Genomic DNA, 23,133 nt, shown 5'->3' with positions numbered 1-23,133 from the left:
ATCACAGCAGAAATACACCCCTAAAGTGTTATGGCTTTGTGACCACTGAATTCCGATTGTCTAAAAAGGACCACTTATTCATCATTAGTAATCAATATCATGGAGCCAGAATTAACAAAAATAATACAACTGTATAAATCAAGAAAGAAAACTGAAGTTGGAATTGACTCAAGGAGGATATACAGATAGTAAATTGGCCCAGGCTATTCCAAACATAGGAATAACAAAAAAAAAAAAACCTACACGACACACAAGAGCTTGGAAAAATCACTGAACTACTTTCATGACAATGTCATGATATAAAGTATAAAGTATCTGAAAAGTACTTACCTATTGGTGGGGTGACAAATTCCTTACCTCTTTCTGCAAATTAGCCAGTTGAGAAGAAAGACTGTCAACCCGCATGTGACTTTCCATGAGTTCTTCTCTTATTGTGTTGGCTGCAGAACTAGACATTTCAGAAGAGAGTCTTGCGTTCTCAAGCTGCAGGAAAACAAGCAGAACACACTGCACATTTGGGCTGCCAACAAATACAGAAGCACTTGTACTTTAAAAGATCGGCAACAATGTTAAGTAAAGCACACATTTTTATGTAATACAGGAAACCTGTCATGCAGGCTAAGGACACACGTAATATTTCTTTGGGAGACAACTCTCCAACTACAAAAATATGCAAATTCTTTCATTCCAATTATCCCCTTAGGCCAAGTGCAAATTTCTTCACCGCTTTTATCAACTCAATATGAGAACATTTAATAAGCAAGGAGTAAGACAGCAAATGATATTCAAGGAGTACAAGGTTCACTAGAAATGCCACCAAAATGACCAACTGAAGAGTGACTTTTCAGTAACAGCCATCCAAGATTGTTCAGAGCTATATACAGTAGGGCCCCGCTTATACGGTGGGTTAGGGACCAGGCCCCCGTCGTAAAGCGGAACCCATTGACTATTATGGGTCGTGCCGTGCGAATGATGCGAAAATGCAAAAAAACCCACACAAAATTGGCTTTAAAATGGGGGATTTCCCCTAATTGAAAGCCGCCGCATCAGTGGGGCCCTACTGTAGTTACCACTGAACTCAATTGAGTAGAAGGCATTGGCAGTGGTGCTTAATGCTTTAAAAAAAATCTTCAACTGCAGTTCTACTATACTACAACTTCAAGTAGTTTTAAAAAAGTTTTTCAATGCAGTAAAGTACAGATTCACATGACAGCACGGAGACTAAACAGTTACTGCTTTAAGAATACCTTCTGGGGCTAGCTAAGTTTTAACGCTAGACGTGCACAGCAAGGAACACAGTAAGCAAGAAATTCCTTCGACTGAATGACTCAGCCTTTTCATCATGTTAAGACTTTCAGGATCTCCACAGAAGTAACATTATATATTCAAATGTGAAAAGGAGCCTTTAGGAGCATGGCAAGAGCCATTTTAGTTCGGCTACAACAAAGTAGGATCCAAAGACAAGGAAATGGATGGACTAGGATTGTTGGCCAAACATGGAAACCTAGCTAACTTTGACTGCACTGATAATATTTAAATGGTGACTGCCTCCAGAAATCATTTGTCTTACAAAATGTAGCGAACAGCTCATTTTGTACATGATCAGTTAAGAATGACACAGGGAAGCCTGCAGGCCCAAGCTGACTATAAGAAAATGCCATGCCCTTCAAACCTTCCATCTGTCCGTAGAAACTCAATTTTAACATTGCCCAAGGTTTTCTAAAATGTACCATGTACTCTTCTTTTACTAGTATATATATTCCATTTTGCTTCTTTGTCCAAATAAAAAAGAATGTGTGCTGCAATTTATTAGCTACTGGTATACGTTAGAGTTTTTAAAAAGAAATGTTCATATTAAAGAGAGGTTATTTTGAATGTTGGATTTTAACCCACATAAATCTAAGTAATTGAAGAAATTTAAGCTCACACCTAGACTTCTATTTCAATTACACCACACTTATTTTCAACACAAATAAGATTTTATGATATTCAAGAGCAAGCATTAATACTTTGGCATGGTATGTCTCTTCAAGCTCCTCTTTATACAGTTTCACTTGTACATCATGTTGCTCTCTCATTTCTTGAAGCGCTTGAGCAAGTTTGTGTTCATAATCAATTTGACGCCCAGAGTCCACCTCAACGAGACGGATCTCATGCTTTCTTCTTGTCTCATTGATTTCCTAAGACAGAATAAAGTTACTTTTCAGTCAAACAATTGCACTAAGCAAAGCATTTTTAAGATAACCTGTCAGTATGCCATATTAAATAAAGAATGACGCCACTGACATTCCAGCTAGACCATCATTGTACCGAGCAGAAGGAAATCCTCACTTACATATGTTTATTAGTGCTCAATTGTTAAGGGATACACTCTGAACACCGTTTCTGGATATACCACTTTAAGAGGATGCTCTCCAAAACTTCCTACTAAATGTGCTCCAAATTTGGAATTAGGCTGGATGTCATCTTGGGATCCCCTTCCGCTCTTTGATTCTGTATTTGTAAGATTGGACCCGAGAAGACTGCTAAAAAGCTTGAACCAATTCTTCTGTTATGTAAACAATCCTGGCCAGGTCTCTTGTATTCCCTTTTGTAATGTAACCTAGGTCAATATGTTGACATGGGAAGGAAATGCTTCAAGTATAGCAAAAGAGAGGGTATGTCCACCCCCTCCCTCCAGGCTGGGGGCAATACTAAAACGAGCACAATAGACCAGCAATTCCGGAGAGTGAACTACAGATTGGAGAAATTTCATCTGGTTCACACTTTTAAGCAACTGACTGAATTCACACTTCCCATACTAATACACAGGTCAGAATACAATTGACTCTGGATATCACACTTCTCCAAATTTTGCAGTGCAGTTCTATTTTTAAAAAATGTACTAAAATTAATAAAATATGTATTTTAGGGTAAGTCAACTTTAGAAATACATACATTAAAATAAAATACACATACATATTTAAGTTCAAATGTAAGTACAAATTTCTGTATATTTTTTAATAAAAATATCACAGCTTAGTGCAGAAACAGGACTGAATAGACTTATCAATAAACACATGCAAAATTGACCGAGACCAGAAACAGAGTGATCTATTCATCACTGATCAGAGGGCAATCACAGATACATAACTTGATCTGAGAGAATCCAATACTACAGCATTGGGAATTCCCCTAAAATTCTGATAGTGAGCAATATCATATATAGAGCACAGGCTGATATATACATGCATGTGTCAATAAACTTTGTATTGTAGAAGCACTGTTGAAAAACGAAATGGACTACCTTCAAGCCGATTCTGACTTATGGCGACCCTAGGAATAGGGTTTTCATTGTAAGCAGTATTCAGAGGTGGTTTACCATTGCCTTCATCTGAGGCTGAGAGGCAGTGACTGGCCCAAGGTCACCCAGTGCGCTTCATGGCTGTGTGGGGATTCGAACCCTGGTCTCCCAGGTCGTAGTCCAACACTTTAACCACAAGTACTGTTAGTCTCTAGTAATCTTCATTCCAAGGAAACCATCCCAGAGTACATACTAGAACCTCTGAAATTTCTCACTGCATAACTTTGCTTTAGAACCTTAAGCAGATTACCTCTTCATATATATTTTTCCGGAACTCCAAGTCTTCAATCAAACTTTGACAGCGATTTTCAAGATCCACCTTCAGTAATGTTTCATCTACCAGCTGCTTCTTAGCAGCTGATAAAGCAGCTTCAAGCTTAAAATAAATAATGGCAAATTAATAAAAACAAAATTTTAGCATAAAACAATCATAAGAAAAAGCTAAGTGCCATCTGACAAAGCATTCATAAAGCTGACAGATTTGGGAATAAAGCACATTTGATGCTCTGTAGTAGGTTCACTCTTCCTTAAGTGGGCCTCATTTGGAAGCAACGGTAAGTCATGGTTTATTGTTACAGGAACAAGCAGCAGCAAGCCTTGGGCTCACATGCTGCCTCCTCACCTGACAGAGTTGGGAAGCTTTTGTTTCCATTTGAAACTACTCATATTTAATTAACAAGCTGCAGTTAATCCTAACAATGGTTAGCCAAAACAAGTGAACTTCAAACCATAGTATACAAAACTAGTTTGTTCCAACCCACCACAGTTAACCAAACAAATCTGGAAACAAAAGCTACACTGTGGTTGATTTAAATCTGTGGTTGATTTAAAAGCTTTTGCCTGCCTCATGGCTGTTCCAAAACACATGAGGGGAGAACACATGGGCTTAAGGCTTCTGCTCATTAAAGTAAACCTTTATCTTTATATCCAAACTTAGCTGTTACAAAGGACTATGGGTTGCATCCAACGGTATCCGTGTATCAGTGGAAATGATTCGTACTTGCACGACAGGATTTTACCTTCCTCTTCTCCCCAATGCAGCCTCCTGCTCACCTCCAAAATCTGCTTTGGAGGGTTGTGGATTCCACTCTAATTTCTTGATATACTCTCCAGTTTTGTTTTAATTTTAAAAAGGTCCAGTCATACTCTAGTTAGAACATTATTTACTATCTGACAATCCATAGACAAATTTACTAGTAGCTGCTGTTCCTGCTCAGTTCAAGTTTACCTAGAGAATTCTGTGTGAGTAATAACTGCTATGTTTTTACCTGAGCAATCTGATCTTTCAAATCCTCAAGATCCCCCTCGAGACTTTTCTTATCACCAAGTGCTGTGGCAAGGGCTGCTTCTTTAGCATTTAGAGCAGCTTCAAACTCTCGAAGCTTAATCAGGGCTCCATTCAGATCAGATTCTTTTTTTGCATAGCTAAAAATACAGAAAGTGGAAGTTCAATAAAATGCTTCAGATATTTTTCTCAGTTTAAGGTGACACCCAACAAGAATAGTATGGATGTAGATAGATTCCACTGGTTTGGGGAACTTGGAAAATTTGCTTAAGAGACCACAACTCGTGTTTTGAAGAATTTACTGCATCCTTCAGGGCTGTGGAGCCGGTACGTCAAACCTTCGACTCCGACTCCTCTATTTTTCTAATCTCCGACTCTAACTCCACCCAAAATTGCTTCCAATTCTGACTCCACGACTCCAACTCCACAGCCCTGGAAAGTGCTGTAAATGTCTTTTTAAATTGGAAGCTCTCGTAGGAGCATTTTTTATCCTGCCTGAATATGCGCTGATCTTGGCATCACAGCATTTGTCTTCATCTGGGTCCTGGGTCATACACTGACACACAAAATGTTTTCCATCTTGAGTTATGGTGAAATGCTCAAATACAGCTGACTTCATGGGAAGCTTCTTTGACATTGTGAATTTATATTTTTTAAAAACTGTCAATCAAAATTTATTTTGAAGCTGGAGTCAGAACATTTCTACCGACTCCGACTCCACCCAAAATTGCTTCCGACTCTACAACTCCGACTCCACAGCCCTGGCATTCTTACAGCCCTTGATATTTTAACCAAGCAAAGAGAAAAGCCTTATTTGTGTACAACAATTTATATACAATAACACAAAACTCATATTTTATCACAATACTGTCACAGCTACTTTTTTATAAGTAATTAAATTATACTGCTTGTACATAAACTGTTCTATAGTACGTAACTATTTTTGCAGCACAAGCACTTTCTACCCAAACAATGATAAATAAGGGTGCAAAGATGCTAAAATTAAGAATAGCCTCCATTTTACAGAGAAAAACCATACTGCAACATTAACTCACAGAAGGGTTTTTAGTGCGTGCAGAACTTCAAGGGCAAGATATTCAACAACTCAACTGCTTTTACCACCATCATAAAATAGTTACTGTACAACTAGTTACTAAAGAGTAAAAGCACAAGTCATATCACAAATAAGTTTTGAATTTGGTAGAATCCAAGTTACATATCAAGAAAAAGTTCTGTGACCTGCATAAATTATGCAAATAAAACAAGTGTGTACCATGTACTCCGATTTTCCTAGTCATGGAGAAAGTGCAAAGAACTACTCAAGCCACCGAAATCCAAACCTCAACCAGTGTATATCATTGCTTCTACAATTTCCTATGCACTTCCATTTCCAATGTACTGTTAAGCATATTTTGCAACTTTCTGATATTTTTTCTGTCCCTACTGCCCCTTTTAATGAAAACTAATTTCTGTATCTAGTGCCATGTTTTTGGGTCCTACACAATCACAACATCTACAGAGCTCTTATTGTGAACAATTCAACTCATGTATTCACAAAGAAAAAGGCAAAGTAAGGCTATGATGAGTTCCACCCTTCTTCCTGAAGGAACTAGGGCAGCAACTTCATACTTAAACTGGCACAGAAGTTACCCCAACAGATGTGGTACTGATGTTGCTGGCCAGCCCATCTGAGATAGAAAAAACATAGTAGAGAGTTTCTATCCAATAACTCCTTTGCCAAGCGTTTATTTGCTTGATTGGTGGACATCTGTGGCTTATACTGTGGTTTTGCTTTTTTACTTAATTCAGTAAGTTGCAATTAAGTGTCAACTTGGAACTGTTGAGAAAGACGCTTTACTGAGAATGAATAAATTCTGTGGATTTTTAAAAGCCTATTATACAATGTTACTTTTCACAAAATGAGCTATTATATTTATTCGTTGACATACTGGATGAGGAAAGAGTCTTAAACTGAATCACACTGGAGCGTATGTGTCTGGAGGATAGTAATGCTTATTGCCTAGGTATAACAGCCACCTTACATTTTTGAAATGTAAAGATGAAAGAACCAAAAGATTTAGACTGCAATGATACTTCTAGTCCATTCCAATTTGGCATTTTTAAATTACAAATTGTAAGAAGGATGATCTTGCTTACATCAACAGAAGTGAGGAGCTAGATAAGAAAGTGAAAAATATTAAAGGCTGCCCCTGAAGAACAGAAAGTTTGTTAACAGACTTTGAAAATAATGGATTAATTCCTTATTAGATACTCAGGAGCACACAAGAATGGACATTGCCATTAGATTACACTCAAGACACATAGGTTAGAAGCAGTGTTGAAAGTTATGACAATGGGATTAAAGGATTTATTCAGCAGACGGCATACTAAAAGCCTTTTTATTAATAAGGGCAGGATGCTTCAACCTTGGGCCCCCAGATGTAGTTAGACTGCAACTCCCATTATCTCCGACCATTGGCTAAGCTAGCTGGGCATTATGGGAATTGTGGTCCAGCATCTGGGAGCCCCCAAGATTGAAGAACACTGAATTGAGGGGCAGGTAATAGCTGCATGGTGAACTACTTCCTTTGCTTGCTTAAAGTCCAGACTTAAAATTAGGTACCTCTAGGTAGAACTAGAACACACTCCTGTTTGAAACCCTGATGAGTTGCTACATATTAATGTAGAAGAAAAGATACTGAACTAAATGGTCTGACTAGTATAAGGTAGCTTCCGATGCTCATAGGTAAAGATTCAAGCAGTCTCAAACCTCTGACCAGAAACACTATAGCAATAAAAGAGTTTTAGACTCGCTACAATTTATCACCAAAGCTAGGATTTGCAATTCAGTGGGTTAGATCCAACACCGAGTGAGTGGGCAGCTGCTTTTGTCTCATGCCTTTGTAGCTTTGCAAGTATCTGTGGTGGGGTGGCCAAACAAACCATGGATAGGTTAAAGGTGGCACGTTCAAAAACAAACCATAGCTCAGCAGCAGTAAACCTTTAGCCTGCAGGCCTTAGGACTACTAGATCTCCCTACTGGGCCCATGGTTTGGGTTTGGCTCAAACTTTGCACACCTGCCTATCACCTGACACACTATGATGTCAGACAAGGAATAGGTAAAACTTCTGTGGAACCAAACAAAAGGGCAAGAATCGGGAGATGATCCAGCTTCCCGAGAGTTTGCCATAACCATATAACACATTGGGCACATCACTGAAAAATCTTATGAGTAAACAATAGTTCTTAAATGATGAATTAAAGCAAATGAAACAAAAGGACTACATTATCTATATATACACTAATAGGCAAAAAAACCTTGCAGTTTACGCAGGGCTGTGGAGTTGGGAGTCGTGGAGTCAGGAGCAATTTTGGGTGCAGTCGGAGTCGGTAGAAATGTACTGACTCCGACTTCAAAATAATTTTTGATTGACAAATTTTTTAAAATATAAATTCAAAATGTCAAAGCTTCCCATGAAGTCAGCTGTATTTGAGCATTTCACCATAACTCAAGATGGAAAACATTTTGTGTGTCAGTGTATGACCCAGGACCCAGATGAAGACAAATGCTGTGATGCCAAGATCAGTGCATATTCAGGAAGTGAAAAAATATTTGTAACGCTGTAGGGATCCTCAGCAGAAGGGTAGAAAGCCCCTCTGAGCGAGATTGGCAAGGGCTAAAAAGAGTAATAAGATATCTGAAAGGCACCAGTAACATGGGCATAAGGCTTACCACACAGGAACCAGATGGAATTGAATGTTACGTGGATGCAGACCATGCAGGAGACCCGGCTAGCCGAAAATCCACGTCTGGCATGGTCGTGCTCCTGCATGGGTCTGTTATTGACTGGCATAGTAGAAGACAAGCAGTGGTGGCCATTTCAAGTTCTGAAGCTGAATATGTGAGCTTATCCACAGCATGTAACGAACTCACATGGTTTGCACATCTGTTAAAGGAAATCCACGTGGCTGTAAATACACCAGTTAGGGTTTATGAGGATAATCAGACGTGCATCAGAATGGCTATGTCTGAATCTCACACAAAGAGGACCAAACACATAAGTGTACGGTACCATCATGTTTGTGAATGCGTACAGCAAGGATTTATCGAATTGAAATACTGTAATACAGACCATATGCTAGCGGATATCATGACAAAGCCTGTGAGTGAAGAAAAATATACCAAACTGGTTGGGATACTTGGAATGTATGAGGAATGTAACAAAATGTATAAGTCATGTAACTGAACTGAACAAACTGTATAAGAAAAACTGTGAACGTGAAAGCAAAAATGTAAAAGCATGTGAATTGCATGTCTGTCTGGAAGGTGGGGACTGTCAGGCTGAGAGGCAGTGACTGGCCCAAGGTCACCCAGTGAGCTTCATGGCTGTGTGGGGATTTGAACCCTGGTCTCTCAGTTCATAGTCCACAACACTGACTACGGGAGAGGGGCAGGGAGGGGAGGAGATTGGATGGGTGGGCACTGGGCAGAAGGGAAGCCCCTTTCCTTTCCAAAAGGAAAACATTGTGAACAGTATCATTGCTTTTCAGGGTTTCCCCCACCTTTTTATTCTACAGCAGGCACATGTAGCCTCCCACCCAAATTTAAACCAAAGCTGTTCATGGCCACGTCCACACCAGGCCTTTATTTCACTTTGGACAGTCATGGCTTCTCTCAAAGAATCCTGGGAAGTGTAGTTAGTGAAGGGTGCTGAGAGTTGCTAGGAGACGCCCTGTTCCCCTCACAGTCCTTCAATCAGTTAAACCAGTCTGGCTGCTGGAGCTCTCTCTCAGTGGAACAGGAGTCTCCTCTCAGCACCCTTCACAAACCACACTTCCCAGGATTCTCTGAGGGAAGCTATGACTGTCTCAAGCAGTGCTGTGGAGTTGGTACGCCAGACCTTCGACTCCAACTCCACTATTTTTCTACTGTCCGACTCCGACTCCTTCATAAATGGCAAATGTATATTAACTAGTAATAATAAATTTACTGTAGTAAAACGGTAGCACAAGGCATTTCATCACCACGTGAATCCAGAGCTTGGAAAGGTTACTTTTTTGAACTACAACTCCCACGAGCCCAATTCCTGGGGCTGATGGGAGTTGTAGTTCAAAAAAGTAACTTTTCCAAGCTCTGAATTCATGTGGTGATGAAATGCCTTGTGCTACCATTTTACTACAGTAAATTTGTTATTACTAGTTAATATACATTTGCCATTTATGAAGGAGTTGGAGTTGGTACATTTCTATCGACTCCGACTCCACGCAAAACTGCTCCCGACTCTGACTCCACAGCCCTGGTCTCAAGTGAAATCAAAGTCTGGTGTGGTTGTGGCCCCTTGATTAGGCAAGCCCAGCAGCTGTGAGTCTGGCTTTTAAAACTCTGACAGTTGGTTACTGAGCATGCCCCGCATTATCATAGGGTGCCAGCCAAAATTTCTTAAATTAATTAAAAATCAGCCAGGCATTTTTAAAACTTTTAAACTGCAGAAAATGAAGGTCAGAGTATGGGGCAAGGTCAGTATTAGGATTACAGGTACTCTGTGAACATGGCTGATTTTTAATGCATTTCAACAGATTATGAGAACTCTGAGAGAGAAAAGTCCAAAAGGGCCCTGGGGTTTTTTCCTCTCTTTTTAGACTTTGAACTGTCTATTCTCTGACTGTTTTGTGTATCGCCATGAAAATTGAGAGTGTTGTTAAGCAAGCGTTTCTGAGTTCCGGACTATAAGTTTTGTAAGGTTTTGTTTTGAAATGAGCTTATGGGAAGCATCAGAATGGCATGGGGGTATTTTCAATTTAACATTGCGGAATGTGAAAAATCCACGCTGGCTATAGCATACAGCCACTCTCGAGGGTGCATACTAAGTATGATTTCACAGGCACAAAGGTCCAAATGCTGAAAACAAGCATTTTGCCAAATGTACAACAGGCTATACACAAAAGGGATGTATGATTTGGCTGACAAGACTGTATTGAAACTGAAGGAGAAATTATACAGCCACAAGAGTGGCTGTATACTATAGCCACCATGGATTTTTCGCATTCCACATTAAATTGAAAATACCCTACATGCCATCCTGCTGCTTCCCATAAGCTCATTTCAAAACAAAACCTTACAAAACTTGTAGTCCTGAACTCAGAAATGCTTGCTTAACAACGCTCTAAGTTTTTGTGGCGATATATAAAACTCTCAGAGAGAATCCAGAGTTTGAAGTCAGTGAAAAAAATCGAGACCCCTGTTGGACTTTTCTGTTGAATGTCTCATAATTTGTTGAAATTAATTAAAAATCAGCCATCTTCACAGAGTACCTGTAATCCTATTACTAACCTTGCTCCATACTCTGACCTTCATCCTCTGCAGTTTAAAGGTTTAAAAATGCCTGGCTGATTTTTAATTAATTTAACAAAATTACCATTGGAGTGTATGATAGCACAGGCATGCTCAGAAAGGACAACAGTCACTGTTCTAAAAACCAGACTAACAAATGTTTGGCTTGCCTAATCAGGGTCAGCTTTGGTTTAAATTTGGGTGGGAGATTACAAGTGTCTGCTGTAGAATAAACCCTGAAAGGTAACGATACTGTTAACAATGTTTTCCTTTTGGAAAGGAAAGCGGCTTTCCCTCTGCTCAGTGCCCACCCACGCAATCTCCTGCTCCCCCAGGTCAGTTTCACTTATCCTAAGCATACTTGCACAGGACTAAATCCCACAGAATGCAAAAAACATGCAAATGATCAAACCTGACTTCCTCTTCTCGTCCTCCCTATCCTCTCCCTCATTCCCCTTCCCCTTCCCTCTCCTATGTCAATTTAACCTCACCATGATTGCACAGATGTAAATTCCATTATCTCAATAAGCATGCAAATGATCAAACCTGACCTTCCCCTTGCCCTCCCCCACTGCCCTCCTCACTCCAGCTCTCACTCACTCCCCCTTCTCCTCCCTTCCATTGTCAGTTTCACCTATCCTAGTCATGTTTGCAGGGGAGTAAATCTCACTGAACTCAATAAGCCTGCAAATGATCAGCCCATTCTAAGCAAACTTGCATAGGATCCCATTTCTTACCTCCTGGATTAAAAAGCAGAGTAATTCACTAATAGGCAAAAAACCTTGCAGTGTAAGAATGTACCTACAGCCAACAGATATTTCTATCAAATTTTAAAAAGCAGGGAAATTGGGCAGCTATAGTGAATGCACCAGGGGAGAAGAACACCTGACCTCCTCTCTGAGATATTGGACTGCCCTATACATTTGTCAAAATGCAAATACAATTTGGGTTGGTCTTTCACAGTCCATAAGCTCCAGTTTGAAACTCAAAAGGCTGTCTTCACCATCATATGACACTGACCAATCAAAGGCTTTGAAATTAATAAAGATAAATTTGACACAGGTTTCTAGGATGAATAATGAAAATACAATTTTCTAGGTTAGATTCTCTGTAGAAACCGTAGCAACACAGCAAAAAAAACAAAGTGAGAAGAACACCAATAAACATACAGAATGTAATTCTCCATCTTTGGAGATGGCAGTTGCTGCCACCACTCACCATATGCTCAGAGGCACATGTTACCAAATTCATCCAAGCTACATAGCAAGTGGATTGGACTGTGAAAGACCAATTGTGTTTGCGTTTTTACAAATGTGTAGCTCAGTACAGTATCTCAGAGGAGGTGGTCAGGTTTCCTGCTTCCCTGGTGCATTCACTATAGCTGCCCAATTTCCTTGCTTTTTAAAGTTTGATATAGGTACGTTCCTAAACCACAAGGGCTTTTTGCCTGTTAAATTCCTTTAAATCATATTAAGCTAACTCTCCTACTGAGGTCCTCCACCACACTTTAACACACCCATATGGACTTGAAACAGCTGTTTCAACTTTGTTTACTCTCTGAACAGCTGCACTGAACACCAGCTGAACCATAGTTAACACTTGTTGAATCAAACAAGTCATTGTCTTGATAACAGCCCCATAATGAACATGCATTTTCAATTTAATGTCACAAATACACTTTTTTTTAAAAAATGGGAAGTACCTAATAAAAAAAAATCCTTTAGAGAAATCTTGATGTTCCTGTAACTGGATGGCAGTGACAATAAAATACACGTTTTTCTTCCTCTTAGCAAGTGGTGATCTTACTATGTAGGTTAAATGATTTCTGGAAGTTGAATGACTGACTACTAATAGATGCAACCATTCATATCTGCATCTGTGTGCTTTGTGTCAACGAGTTTCTCTTGCTGCATGCTCAACCTAGTAATTCCACACAATAGTCTAGATAATTGCCACAGCAGAACCTTCATATACCATCGATTATGTGAAACTGCCACTACATGAAGTTTTTCCTTTTTAAATTGTTATAATTCATTTTACTATTTTAAAACTTTTCAGAACGTTTAAATAATATGGAGAAAATTAAGACAATGCCTGAAGATTGCAGAAGCCTCTGCTATTGATATCTGGCCTAGTTTACATGCTAATGCTTAAAGGACAAAACTACCATGCTTACAAATTACTGTATAATCTTAGGCAAGCATTCATACTTTTGCAAGCAACTTGCAACTGGTTTCAAGCAATAGCAGCAAATACAGAATTTACAAGTATCTGACTTGAGGATTTACTAGCAAGACGTTACGTGTTACTTACTATGGAAATTCACATATCCATTTCTCCTCCAACCTTGTCTAACTTATTTTGGCCATATTCACAATCATGCAGTAGTACAAGGCATGAAACGAAGGCTGGGAAGTAATGAGGTAGGTTTGTCTCTGAGAGTATAACGCACAAGGATCATAAATAATATATTCACCAATGAGAGAAATCCATCCTACTTACTGTTACACATATGTTGGTTCTCTTCCAAAGGCCTTTCTGATTGAGTTTTTACTCACTGTTATCGCAGCAAAGAACTTTACCCAGAATTATGGGCTTATACAAGATTATTCTTAACATTAACTGAGAAGTTAAAATTATTTTAAAGTAGCTAGGTCCTGCTACAATATTGGTATTTCCCTTCTTGGTTTCCAGACAACCACCCTACTACTTAATGTTGAATAAATCCTTAACGGATGTGTCAAAATACACTACCCAAGATGGAGAACCATAGATTTGTGCATTTAACTGGCTATCAATACAACCTAATATAAGAATTAGTAATGGAACCAGTTCATAATTATACAAGTGACCAAATGCATTTCACCACCCCAAAACGGCGTTCACCCAGATGCACTTTAATCCAAGCACTACTTCTAAGTCATCTCACAAAACTTGTTCCTAACTCAGAACAGTTGTAAAAAGGTTTCAACTCTTGGGGTGGGGGAATCACTCAACCACCATCCTATTAATTGGAAGAACATAACTCAATACCCCGACTTGGAACCAAGTAGAGTGTTCTGCTTTTTGCAAATTGCATGCAAAGAAAAAAGAGACCCTAGAATGAAGAGCTGAGCACCAGGACAGAAGATTTAAACAAAGTAGATGAGACTATTATTACTGGCACTTTTAGACATGCCACCTGGCTTACCACCTTGTTTTCAATAACTGGAAGCTACCTGTTTATTAAAGGTTTAAGAGGGTGGTCTGCCAGAAATTCCCATCCCTTCAAGAGTACCCCATTCATCAGAATTCTTCTAACAAATTGCAAGTCTAGCTTTTGAAATAGAAAGCAGGAGCTGGAGTTCCCATGGAAGAAATGGGATCTGTATCAAACGTTTTGCTATTAAGTCATTAGGCAGAGAACCACACCACATTGCCACTATAAGATACTCAGGAGCTAATGATGGCACGCAAACAGTTGTACAACCACCAATGTATTTCCCCCTGCTTTCTTAATTAAAAAAAAAGTTAGAGACTGGAAAAGGGTTAAGCACAACATTTCTCACCTACATTCTGCTACAGCAGGTATGGAGAACCTTTGGCCTTCCAGATGTTGCTGAACTACAATAGCCTCAGCAAGCATGGCCAATGGCCAGGAAAGATGGGAGTTGTCACTCAGCAACATCTGGAGGGCCAAAGGTTCCCCACCCCTGTGTTACAGACTTAACATAGTCACTCTTCTGGAATTAGCGTGCTGATAAATCAGTTCATCTTCCACCAATCATGTTTTGATCCAAATGCTGCTTTCTCAAGCAACAGTTTTAGGGGGAAATCCCTTAGGGGAGGCATCTGCTAACCAAGAGAAGTGTAAGGAATTTTTGCAGATTCCATCTTCAGACCCACCCCCCATGCTATCTAAAACACTATTCTGGAGGGTCCCCTACAACCTTCTGTAACACATTTTGGGAGGCCCAGGAGATTGGAAAGGAAAGGGGGAAATCATCCAAAACAAAAAACACCCATCTCTTACATTAGTGAACACATCAGCTGGATCAAAGGCCTTTTCACACATAGAATCTGATTTCACCCTTACAATCTAGCCCAATTATGTAAAGCTCTGCAAGTTACTGATACAGAAAAAAATAAATATGAAACAAGCAAAGCAGCAAGAGCTCAATAAGGATGGCCTCAAAGTTTAAGAACCAAGCCACAAGACAGATTCTTCACAAAAGCAGAACACCATAACTCCAACCAGTTGTTCCTGCATCTCCCATCCTTCTACCAACACACAAAAATATGGATTTTTACCTCAATCACTCCTGTTACTTTGTAAATTGCCCTACTGAAAAATCAAGTGTGCATGTATACATCTATGTTATTCATACAGTGCCTTGCAAAAGTAATTAGACCCCTGACAAATGCTCTCATATTATTGAATTACAAATGGTACATTCTAATTTCGTTCTGGATGATATTTTATTTTGAAACACTGAAACTCAGACTCAATTATTGTAAGGTGACATAGGTTTTATGTTGGGAAATGTTTGTAAAAAAACATTAAAAAAGAAACATGTTGCTCGCATAAGTATTCACACACACACACACACACACACACACACAAATATTTGGTAGAGCCACCTTTCACTGCAATAACAGCTTTAAGTCTTTTGGGGTAGGTATGTACCAGCTTTGTACACAATGTCAGAGGGAATTTGGCCCATTCGCTCCTGGTTGGTTGCACGTCACTTGTGGACCACAATTTCCAAAGAGCGCCACAGATTCTCAATGGGATTGAGATCAGGACTTTGACTGGGCCACTGTAGGACATTCACCTTTTTGTTCTTGAGCCATTCCAATCTTGCTTTGGCCTTGTGCTTGGGATCACTGTCCTGCTGAAAAGGGAATTTCCTCCCAAGCTTCTGTTTTTTAGTAGACTGAAGCAGGTTCTCTTGCAGTATTTCCCTGTCTTTTGCTCCATCCATTCTTCCTTCAATTTTAACAAGATGCCCAGTCCCTGCTGATGAGAAGCATCCCCACAGCATGATGCTGCCACCACTAAACTTCACTGTAGGGATGGTGAGTCTTGAGGCATAGGCAGTGTTAGGTTTGCGCCACACATAGCACTTTGAATTTTGGCCTAAAAGCTCTATCTTGGTCTCATCTGACCACAAAACCTTTTCCCACATCACAGCTCCGGCACTTTCATGCTTTCTGGCAAACTACAGACATGCTTTCAGATGGTACTTTTTGAGTAACAGCTTCTTTCTTGCCACCCTCCCGTACAGGCCAGTGTTATGCAGAGCTCTTGATATGGTTGACTGGTGCATCATTACTCCACTCCCAGCTACTGAACTCTGTAACTCCTTCAAAGTGATTATTGGTCTCTCTGTCACTTCTCTCACAAGTTTCCTTCTTGTTTGAGCGCTGAGTTTGGAGGGACAGCCTTTTCTGGGCAGTGCCTGGGTGGTGTGATGCAGCTTCCACTTCCTGATTATTGATCCAACTGTGCTCACTGGGATATCCAAACATTTGGATATTATTTTGTACCCTTTTCCTAATCTATGCACTTGTATTACATTATATCTCACTTCTGTAGAATGCTCTTGAGGGTCTTCATTTTCCTTCAGATCCACAGCCTGACCAATGATCCTTCAACAGCGGTCTCGGGCTATGGTCTGAAGGCACCTAAGGCCAGCATCCTGCTGAAGCTAAGCAGGGTCAGTTGTGGTCAGTGCCTGGATGGGAGTCCGCCTGGGAACCATATGTAAGCCACCTTGGGTTTCAATCATGAAAAGAAAGGAGGGGTAGAAATGTAATAAATAAACAAACAGTGGGGTTTTTATCCTGACAATGTGACAGCAACTTTAATGGTTCACAGGTGGAGGCCAATGGTAAGGTAACTGTATCCTCAATAGGGCAATTTCTTTCATCTGTGTAAACTGGGAGTATCCACAATACTTATGCAAGCAACATGTGTCAGTTTTTTTATGTTTCTTACAAACATTTCGTAACATAAAACCAATGTCACCTTACAATAATTGATTTTGAGTTTCAGTGTTTCAAATTAAAATTATCATACAGAACGAAATTACAATGTACTATTTGTAATTCAGTAATATGAAAGCATTGGTCAGGGGTCTGATTACTTTTGCAAGGCACTGTACAGGCATACCCCGCTTAACGTTGCTTCACTTAACACTGCCTTGCTATAACGTACATGCGCCATATGTCCCCATACCCCACTTAACATTTGCGTGCTTCGCAATAACGTACATTTTATTGGCATGACGCCGCTGCCATCTAGTGGTGATTGCGTGCAGTACAAGTGAAGACAATTGCTTCACTTAAAGAAGATTTTCACTTAAAAGTATACTCTCCGGTCCCATTGCGAACGTTAAAGCGGGGTATGCCTGTATATCTGTCCTTCATAATTGCACTATCACCAGATATAGTTAGGGCATATGTTCTACATCCATCAAACCCCAAAAAACACATACCTGCCTCTACAAGAGTGATTATATCCACTTCCTTTCCTCTCTGCAGAACAAATCCACTAAGCAGGAGCAGCCAGACAAGTTATTATTCCTCCAAAAGATTTTTATATTCTCACAAAACCCAAAGGTTGCTATTTGAGATTATTGCTAATATTTAGAAGCAGCTTTTTCCCAAGGTTTAGAGCCTATCCACCAGAAATTATATCATTACAAACGTTGCTGAGAAGGTACAATTAGCAAAACAGACCTTTGAATATGGTGGCAACGAACATTTTAACTCTGATTTATAGCACACAAAAACATGTTAGTGGTGTAAAGGTTCAAGATGAATCAAGAAAAATATGCATGTAGTCACAAAGAGGAACACCATAACAGCAAAAGCTTTTACATCAGGGTTCAAAGGCAGCCAGCAGGCCAGATACAACCAATGGAGCCATTTTATTTGGCCCTTAGCAGTCCTAACAAGAATCAATAACCATGTGGATAGGAGTGATCCAATAGCCATTGTGTATCTGGACTTTCAAAATCCTTTTGATAAAATTCTTCACCAAAGACTCTGAAGGAAGCTTAAAAGTCATTGGATAAGAGGACTTCTTATGCAACAGTAACTAGTTAAAGAACTGGAAACAGGGAGTGGAAATAAGTGGACAGTTTTTACAATGGAAAGACCCTAGCAGCGAGCCCTCTTCCTCAAGCATCTGTAATGGGACTTGTGCTTTTCAGCTTGTTCATAAATTATAAAGTCGTGGTAAGCAGCAAATTGCCAAGTTTGCTGATGACACCAAAATATTCAGGGCAGTAAAAGCAAAAAGATTGTGAAGACTTCCAAAAGCAAACCGGCATTAAAATGGCAAATGTGGTTTAATATTAACAAATGGAAAGTGATGTGCATTGGTGCAAAAAAAAAAAATCCTGACTTTACATATATGATAGTGGGGTCTAAGTCATTGGTGATTGACCAAGAAAAGGTGGTGGTTAGCTTTATGAAATAACCCAATATATGGCATTTGTGAAAAAGGTGAATTCTATGTCAGGTATTATTAGGAAATGGATTGAAAGTCAGTGTCATAATGGCATTATACATATCTATGGTACGGCCGCACTTGGAACACAGTGTACAGTTGGGTTTGCTATACCTCGAAATGTATATTGTCAAGGTGGAAAGGTTTCAGGAAATGGCAACCAAGATGATCAAAGGACTAGAATAACTTTCCTATGAGAAAATGCTGGTATTTGGCATGTTTCAGTTTTAAAAAAGAAACGTTAAGGGGGAACATGATAGAGGCCAATAAAGTTATGTGTGGTGGGGAGAAAGTGGATAGAGAGACATTTTTCCCCTCTCACATATTAGAACCCTGGAATAAAGAGGAAAATTGGAAGATTCAGGACAAAAGGAAGAACTTCACACAGAACAGAGTTAAATTAGGGAAATAACTACAAGATAAATGCAAGTTTATTTAGTGCATCCACAACAGTGTGCATGTCCAATTGCCTTAGATGAAGATGATATAGTACAGAGAGAAATGGTATAAGGAAAGAACTAAAAAGGTGGGGAATAGCTTTTAAAAAATTGGGCGATAAAGCAGGTATCTCAAGAATATTTGGTCGCAACAGAAATTTATAGTAGATTTGACACAAACGTAAGACATTATTTCACAAAGATTAGTCTACAGGACCAACTGCCATAATATCTTGCAGTAACAAGACACTATGTTATCTTCTTTGAAAAGCATTAAATAGTAGTATTTAGACAATATGATTGAAGGATTCAAGAACTCTGTTGATAGCTACTTAATCAGTGCTATGGGTGACAGCCAATGATGTCCACCTGCTTGTGCGATGAAAATCCACATGCACACCGAAACTTATGGTTCTTCTTCTCTCCCCTCCAGCCCTCCCATCCACAAACTATTCTTAGAAGGATCCCCCAGCCCTCTGGAGAAGAGGTGTGCTCAGTGAACTGTAAGGAGGGAAAAAAGTCTTATTATGCAAGCGGATGCCTGCTTGCACTGCATTGGTTCTCACCCTGTGTATAACTGCATACCTGCCTATAAAAGAGTTGAAAAATGAGGAATTAACTGCACAATTATAAGTTTCCTAACAAACAAATTTGGATGCCATAACAAAAAAAGCCAAAAGTGCAAAAAATTGACAGTACACAACTGTGAAAGAGAAGGTTTGACTGCACCCCTCAAAGCATTCATTTTTATACCTCTAGAGGTGCAAGAATCCAATACTACTAGCGCAAGGAGAGAAATGAGGCCAGCCAGCAAAATCAACATAACTAATACCTGAAAGTAGATAAAATGCAAAGGTATCCAGGGGATATTAATTGATTTACTGACATAAGCATTGGAGGAAGGAGCCTATTTGCCTTCCCCTAATATAGTCTCAGCTAATCTTATTAGAAAAACAGCACATGAGCCTGACAGGTACACACATTTCTTCAAGCAGATAGCTCTGAATGCTCCACAACAAAAATGAACATAAATTGAAGTGATTTTAATTCTCACACATACTGGGGGCCAACATGTTAATGCTTCATCCAGAACAGGAAGAACAACTCTTAAGCTCTTCTCTTTCAAGAACTGCACTTAAATTAGTTAGCAGCATATACCATATATTATTGTAATAAACTTCAATTTTCTCTCCTAAAATTAATGAAAGCAAACAGAGAAAACTGCTCCTTCTATTTTAGTTCTAAAAGCGACTACCACTTTAGATCAACTATTTTAAAAAATAGGCACAGCTGTTTAAGAGTCAGTGTGGTATAACAGTTAGGGAGCTGGCCTATGACCTGGGAGACCAGGGTTTGAATCCCCACTCAGCCATGAATCTGCCAGCCTCTCAGCCTACCGTACCTCACAGGGAGAGGGAGAACTATGTATGCCACCTTGAGCTCCTTCGAGGAGAGGTGGGATATAATCATAATAATAAATAAATAATTCCACAACTCTGTAGATACTGATATATCACAGGTTATCAACTATTACTGATAGCCCATTATATTTAGATTGTAGGTTAATGCAGAATATGATTATTTACAAGAACTAGTCCAGTGTCATACATCCACATTGTAAGTTATTTTTTCTTCTCCAAAGGCCAAACACTCCTCATGAGAAGAAAACATAAGGCTTCCAGAAGAAAGAGTGGCCCTCTTTTTTCATTCATCCAAATAATAATATACTCGCTATAGCACATGGCAGCAGCTGGAGGAGTCAGACTAACATGCTCACTACTAGAGAAATGAATGGGAGGAAAGGGGAGGAGACAACAACATGCTCTCAAAGCATGCCTCATTCTCATCTCTTAATACAGAAAAAGTGGGTTATATCAAGTTTTTCTATTGTTTAACAGTGAAAATTAGGAGAATTTGCCATATTTTTATCAATCTTTACAAATAAGCACATAAAAAAAGCATTCAAGGACAAAAATAATAAACTGGGAAAGACTATCCTGTACTCCCCTATAAAATAAGACAAGTGTTACTGAGGGCATGGAAAATGCATACATAACGAACTCCCTCTCCCCTCCATTCTTCTGAGAAGCCAACAGAGAGATATCAAAGGTTAGAATGTATCTTCCCAAATTTACTGAGTAAACTTCATGCAGATTAGTTGCCCACTGACCCATATTAACTGATTTTTGCATACAGACTTTAAGGTCACCACCATAATCAATGACAAAGGATGCATTTGGGGGAGTGGGGTGTTCCGATTTTAAGTCTGAGGAGGGGGTGGGCGGAGGTCCTTATTCTGGAATGAAACAAGAGATATTGTGGGTGAGTCCTATGCCGATGACATTCAAGCAGCATATTAAGAGCCAGACTTCACCCCAGCCATCCTGCAGGGATATTCACCTTCAAGAACAACCAGTCACGTGCTCAAAATAAGGAGCAACACAGGAGAAGGGAGCCTTTCAGGGATTACTGGAATCCATATGCCCCATGCCTGATGACCCCCTAAGCTACCAACAGACCCTGACCCTATCCCTCCCCTCCACCTTTACGACAGGGAGATGGCGGGTGGCTGTGGTTCTGGGGCGGCCACTTACTTCCCAAGGAGCTGGTCATGCTCAGCGCGGATCTTGCCTAACTCGATCTGTAGCTTGGCCCTTTCGCGGGCCGTGTCGTCCAAGGCACGACGGGCATCGGCCAGTTCGGCCTCATAGAGCGCCTTCAGCCCGGTGAGCTCCCGACCGCGCACCTCCTCTCGCTCGGTGACCTGGAGATGGAGCGCGCTGTTCTCGATCTCCAGGCTCCGCACCTTGTCGATGTAGACGGCCAGGCGGTCATTGAGCTCCCGCAGTTCTTCCTTCTCTTGCAGGCGGGTGATACGCGTCGGGCTTAGGGGAGTGCTAGCCGCGCTGCTCCGGGTGCGTTGCCCTACCGGCGTGGAGGCCGCCACAGCAGCCGCCATGGCGCAAACAATGCGCGGGGAAACGAGGATGAGGGGAACAGAGAAGCCTGTACAATGCAGAGAAAGGGGGGGCTGCTTAGTTCGGGCAGCGGGGAAAAAAAGGTGGGCAACAGAAAGAAAGGGTTAAAGGCTGCAGCAGTAATGGACGATGTAAGTGCAAAAAAAACCCCAAAACCAAATCCCAAAATAAAAACAAATATACGCTCCTCTCTTGTTTCAGCCGTAGAAGCCTAATACCAGGGAAGAGGGGAAAAAGAGGAAAAATTAAATACTAAATGAGGCGAGCCGGGGTTGCCAATGAATGAACTCCAAAGTCCACAGAAAGCGAGAAAGCAAGCAGGCGGGAAAAAGGAAAAGCAAAAGAGGAGGAGCGAAGAACAAATGAAGGAGATTCTGCAGGTGCTCAATAGAACCAGAGAGGAAAACGATAATATATGTTGCTTTTAAAAAAAGCAAGTAGGAAAAATGAAACGAATAAAACCCGCAGAAAAAGCTCCCACTGGTACTTGCCGGTGGAAGGAGGGAACCCGCCCAGCCGCGCGCGTATTCCGCCTCCAGCCGCTCCTCCCTGGACTAAGCGAAACACAAAACAGGCGGGCTCGGCTCAGAACCAATATGGCCGTCGCGCGCTCAGCGCCAGCCATCCCTCGCCACCCTCCTCTCCTCGCAGATGCCCATCCCACGTGATCCGAGTTTAACCAATTGGACAGCGAAGCGTGCCGAGCGTCGCTCTTTGTGGAGGTCTAGATGCTAAATTCAAAACCCGCCGCCTGTAACTGTGAGCGAGGTAGCGGCGCTCGCGCGCCCTCTGTCTACCCACCCCCTTCGCCCGCGTGCGCGGTCATGGCTGAACTGTCGCTCCCCCCTCCCCCCTTTCACGTTATGGGAGGAGGAAAGGGCCGCTTCCTTCTTCACCCCACCCGCCAACCCTGCTGCACTTTGAACGAGTTGCTGGTTTCGCCCGTCTTCCCCTTTTTCCTTTCTCGCCTATCCGGGGTGGGGTGGCTGTATTGCAGCCGCTCCCTTCTGTGTAGCTCAGTTTGAACACCGACCGTTGGGTTAGACTAGGCGGGAGAACCATACAAATATTGGAGAAAGATTATTGGCTACCCAGCCTGTGAAAAAATCAAATAGTATTGAGGATGTGCAGCTTTGGGTTAGAAGTCAAAGGTTCCTTGCTGGTGTTCTAACAAATCGGTGGGCGGCTCCATCCTGAAAGAGCAGCAAATTGTTGAAACATCATTTTCTGTTGGGGAGAAGAAGAGGTGTTTGTGGGATT

The 23,133-nt window shown here is 40.7% G+C and overlaps 1 protein-coding gene across 1 annotated transcript in view; it reads right to left on the bottom strand.

The window, feature by feature from the left end:
* The window catches only part of LMNB1 (lamin B1), a 29,610-nt gene extending 6,929 nt beyond the window's left edge, over window positions 1-22,681 (bottom strand). Inside the window, exons 1-6 of the mRNA XM_061625210.1 lie at window positions 22,365-22,681; window positions 21,490-21,901; window positions 4,612-4,768; window positions 3,594-3,719; window positions 2,010-2,180; window positions 358-483 (exon numbers count right to left, since the gene is read on the bottom strand). Coding sequence (XP_061481194.1) covers window positions 358-483; window positions 2,010-2,180; window positions 3,594-3,719; window positions 4,612-4,768; window positions 21,490-21,854 — 945 coding nt within the window. The 5' untranslated portion in view covers window positions 21,855-21,901; window positions 22,365-22,681. The remainder of the gene's footprint in view (window positions 1-357; window positions 484-2,009; window positions 2,181-3,593; window positions 3,720-4,611; window positions 4,769-21,489; window positions 21,902-22,364) is intronic.
* Between the last annotated feature and the right edge of the window lie 452 nt (window positions 22,682-23,133).

Source organism: Rhineura floridana, chromosome 1 (assembly GCF_030035675.1).
Source record: "Rhineura floridana isolate rRhiFlo1 chromosome 1, rRhiFlo1.hap2, whole genome shotgun sequence".
NCBI classification, from domain to species: domain Eukaryota; kingdom Metazoa; phylum Chordata; class Lepidosauria; order Squamata; family Rhineuridae; genus Rhineura; species Rhineura floridana.
Note: the sequence above shows the minus strand (reverse complement) of the source record. Positions and strands in the feature narration are given on the sequence as shown.